At 56.9% G+C, this 4,101-nt stretch overlaps 1 protein-coding gene across 1 annotated transcript in view; it reads right to left on the reverse strand.

Annotated features, from left to right (window-relative positions):
* Positions 1–4,101, reverse strand: part of IGF1R (insulin like growth factor 1 receptor) — a 249,668-nt gene that overhangs the window by 34,314 nt on the left and 211,253 nt on the right. The window contains exons 7-10 of the mRNA XM_006924137.2: positions 3,371–3,497; positions 1,830–2,068; positions 613–780; positions 226–430 (exon numbers count right to left, since the gene is read on the reverse strand). Coding sequence (XP_006924199.1) covers positions 226–430; positions 613–780; positions 1,830–2,068; positions 3,371–3,497 — 739 coding nt within the window. The remainder of the gene's footprint in view (positions 1–225; positions 431–612; positions 781–1,829; positions 2,069–3,370; positions 3,498–4,101) is intronic.

Here is a 4,101-nt window from a genome sequence, read left to right on the forward strand (position 1 = left end):
CTATCACATCCACGGCCCCCAAGAGCACAAACCCCGAGGGCTCTTGCCTCAGGGCGATGGACGCCCACGGAACCCCAAACTGCTACCTTCTCAGCTGCTCCCCCCGAGGCTGCTCGCTTCTGCCATGACGCTGTGGACACACGAGTTCCCAGGGGGCACAGAGGAGCAGAACCGGCCCAAGCGGGCACCAGCCCGGAGACACTTTCAAACGACAGGGGCACGTACCTGGGCACGAAGATGGAATTGTGCAGGAAGTTCTCGAAGACTTTGCGGTACTCGGCCTCCTCCTTCTCCGCCTGCTTCTCGGCTTCGGTTTTGGGGCACGCGCAGCAAGGCCCCTTCTCCCCACCGCACACCTCCGTCTTGGGGTTCTCTGTCACCTCCTCGATGTCGAAGGTGCCATCGGCATACTTCCTGATGGGGATTTTGTCTGCTCGGGAAAGAGAGGCCAGCGACAGTGCCCCGTTACTCACGAGCGAGGACAAAGGGCCACCGGCGCCTTTCGTCAGGAACGGGGCTGCTTCTCCCACGAAGGGCGTCCCGCGGGGCTGGGCGCGCTCGGACGCCGGCGTCGCGCTGGCACAGGTGCCCCCCACCCGGCCACCTTCCTACCTTTGGAGCAGTAATTGTGCCGGTACAGGTAGCTGTCCTGAGGCTGGCGCTGCCACCTCACGATGTAGTAGCTCAGGTTGCCGTTGGGCAGAGAGGGCGGGTTCCACTTCACGATCAGCTGGGAAGAGGAATTGGACGCGGACAGGACGTCCAGGGGGATGGAAGGAACTGGAACAGGGAGAAAGGGGCCGTGTCAGACAACGGAGCGGACCCGAGACGCACGCCGCCCGGTACTCGGCGCGGACCAACCGGAGGCCGAGAGTTTGGCCCGGATGGGCAGAGAGCAGGCGACGTGGAGACGCCCCAAGAAAACCGAGCCTTGCGTCCGAACGGTCTTCACGTCAAACGCCAGCCTTTCCCCGCGCGATCTCTGTTCTCAGGTGACCTCTGTGAAAACAAACATCGCGGAGCCGCACGTGGACAAAGCTTGCGGGGCGGGAACGGGTGGCTTCGAACGCACGGCCGATTCAAACGCCGGCTTTTTCCGTTGTTCCGACTGCCATTCTCTACGTCGGTTAACTCCAGCAGGCGGCAAAGCGGACCCTACATCCGCGATTGTGAATTTGTGATACCGAGTGGCGAGAAGCCGAAATGAAAAGCGGGGAGTCAAAAAGGTGGGTGAGGGAGAGAGAGAGAGAGATGGAGGGAGGGAGGAAGGGGGAAAGAGAGAGCGAGAGAGAGAGAGAGAGAGAGAGAGAGAGAAACAGAGATTGAGAGAGAGAGAGAAGCAGAGAGAGAGAGAGAGACAGAGGGAGGGAGGAAGGGGGGGGGATAGGAATAAGTGGGAAGGGAAGGGAGGGAAGGGAAGGGAAGGGAAAGGAAGGGAAGGGAAGGGAAGGGAGGAAGGAAGGAAGGAAAAGTACTAATACTTGGCAAAAAAAGGAAAGAAAGAAGGGTCATAACCTTTATGATTAACAAGATAGAATTTGGATCTCAAAGTATTAAAGGTCACTTTATTATGCTAAAGGCAAGCAGAAAGAGAGAGAGACGGAGGAGGGAGGAAGGGGGAGAGAGAGAGAGAGAGAAACAGAGATTTAGAGAGAGAGAGAGAGAAACAGAGAGAGCGAGAGCGAGAGCGAGAGCCAGAGAGAGAGAGATTTAGAGAGAGAGAGAGAAGCAGAGAGAGCGAATTTGGAGAAACAGGCCACACAAGGCCCTGAAGTCGAGCGAGGCCATGACGACGGCCGACACGGGGCGGGAGCGTGGCGCGTGGCTACCTGAGGCGTTGGTGCGGATGTACAAGATTTCGCTCTTGGCTCCGCGGATGTGGTCATTCTCCACCATGGTCAGGGTCACGGCCTTGACGTACACGGCGTACTGCGTCCAGGGCTTCAGCCCGTGCAGTAGGATGCCGGGCTCGATGTCCTTATTGGAAGGGAGGTCCACGTCCACCATGTTCCAGCTGTTGGAGCCGCAGGCGTCCTGCCCGTCATATTCCGTTACGTTTTTAAAGGGTCTGAAAGGCAACGGGTAAAGCTATGAGGGCTCTGAGTTCCCCGCCCTCGGAAGTTCTTCCCGGGGGCCTCGTCACGTTTTTCTGTGATGGGGATTCTAAAGACAACCATCGATTCGATTTTTATGGCAGAATAAAATTAAGGGACTGGACTCCAGGGGTCACCACGGTTACGTCTGCCCTGTAGAATGGGACACTCTGCCTCAGGAAGAGTGAGTTCTGTGGGTATTGGGAATGAAGATGCTGCTCCCTTAGTAATACCTGCAAATACTATTTTTCTCTCTTTGATTGTGGCGATTTTTTTTAACGTTAAGAAAAGAACCAGCCTAGTCATTTCATGCAAACATCGGCTATCGGTAAAGGATAACTTTTGGAGACAAATGACTCCGCTACAGAAAAACAGCTTCTAAAATATAGCTTCCAAAATCTAATTTGTTCCCAAGCGATTTTGATTACTTAAGTATCTTACGATATTCAAATATTTCGTTTCCACGTTGTGTCAAAAACTAGCATCAACTCTTTGGTGAAATTACCAGCTGACTAGCGAAGGGAATAGAGTATTTGTGGCTGCGGGGTGGGCGGAACCCCCAGCAGACGACTGGGCTGGACAGCTGCTGGCCACGGGCTTCTGAAGCAGACGCGACATACCGTGATGGGGGGCCATGAGGGACCCCCCTGTACAGGAGCCCTGATCTTCCTGGGCCCCGCTTTTTTCATTGCAAGGACCCTTTCTGGGGCCCTGGTTCCAGCTCTGGGGAAGCCCAGACCTGAGGGACCTCGGTGAGGAAGGGACGGAGCAGACTGGGGAGAAGCGTGACAGCTGCCCCCTGGGGTAGTCAGTCCCGGCCACTTAGGCTGGCAAATGCCACCTGAGGGCGCAAGGTGAGCCCCAGGGGACCTTGGGAGAAATCACGAAAGGCCTGAGGCCCTTTGCTTCCCATTCTCCTTCCCTCACGTGGAGGGCTCACGACCTGGAGCAGAAGCCCACACCTGGGAGGGGCCCACAGGGAGGGGGACGCCCAGGGCCCCCGAGGCATTGCTGCAAGGTCAGTGGGCAGCAGGGTTGACCTGATATGTCAACCACGCCCTCCATCCAATTTATAGTTGATTGACCTCAGTCTCTAAAGATCAAGCTTGACCCTTTGAATTTATTTTATTCCAACTCCTCTACCCACCGACGACGCTAACACTTTCCCATCTGCAGCTGTCACCGGCAGTGACGGGGATCATGTGACAGCAGGGGCCGCGCTGAGGACGAAGCATGGAGGGCCACCCAGAGCCCTGCCGTCACCACGCAACACTCACGCTTCCTTGTAGTAGACGGTGAAGCTGATGAGGTCCCTGTAGTCTGGCGGCCGGTACCGGTGCCACGTGATGATGATGCGGTTCTTCCACGTCGTGGTAGAGGTGAAGTGCAGGGCGTCGCTCTCACCTGGGGCACAGACGCACATCCGTGAGGGACAGGGAGCAACGTCCTTCCCCTCCAGGTGTCTGCGGAGCCGCCTGCCCTGCTCTGTGTCTCTCTTCTCCGAAGCTGGCTGCCCACGCTAAGTCAGTCCGTTTCTGGACTTCTCGGTGGCTTCTGATACTACTAAGGGCCCAACCTTTCACTATGTGAAGCTCCAAGGGACTGTCCTGTCCCCACAGGGGCATGGGACACGGAGCCATGAGGGGCTCCTAAGCAGGAAGAGAAGGGCTGCCTGACCGAGCAAGGTGGCCCCATCTTTCCGCTGACCCCTAAGCCATGGGCTCCCGCGGGGGCAGGGAAGGTGAGGGTAGACCTTTAAGCTGCGGTGACTCTCCTTAGATACGACGGCACCTGTCCTGCTGTTGTGGGCATCTGTCTGCTTGTGTGCGACCACCAAAGACAGGTGACAGACCAGGTGTGCCGCAGAGGGGACCTTTCCTTAGTCTACATTTGGTATCGGACTGGAAGATGCAGGGACTCCTCGGCGGGTGAAAGGAAGAGGCTAACGGCCGTTAAAAACTAACAAGTCTGCGGGGGGCAAGGCGCGGGATGGAGGTGGGAAAAACAC

This window comes from Pteropus alecto, unplaced genomic scaffold (genome assembly GCF_000325575.1).
Source record: "Pteropus alecto unplaced genomic scaffold, ASM32557v1 scaffold59, whole genome shotgun sequence".
Classification (NCBI taxonomy): Eukaryota; Metazoa; Chordata; class Mammalia; order Chiroptera; family Pteropodidae; genus Pteropus; species Pteropus alecto.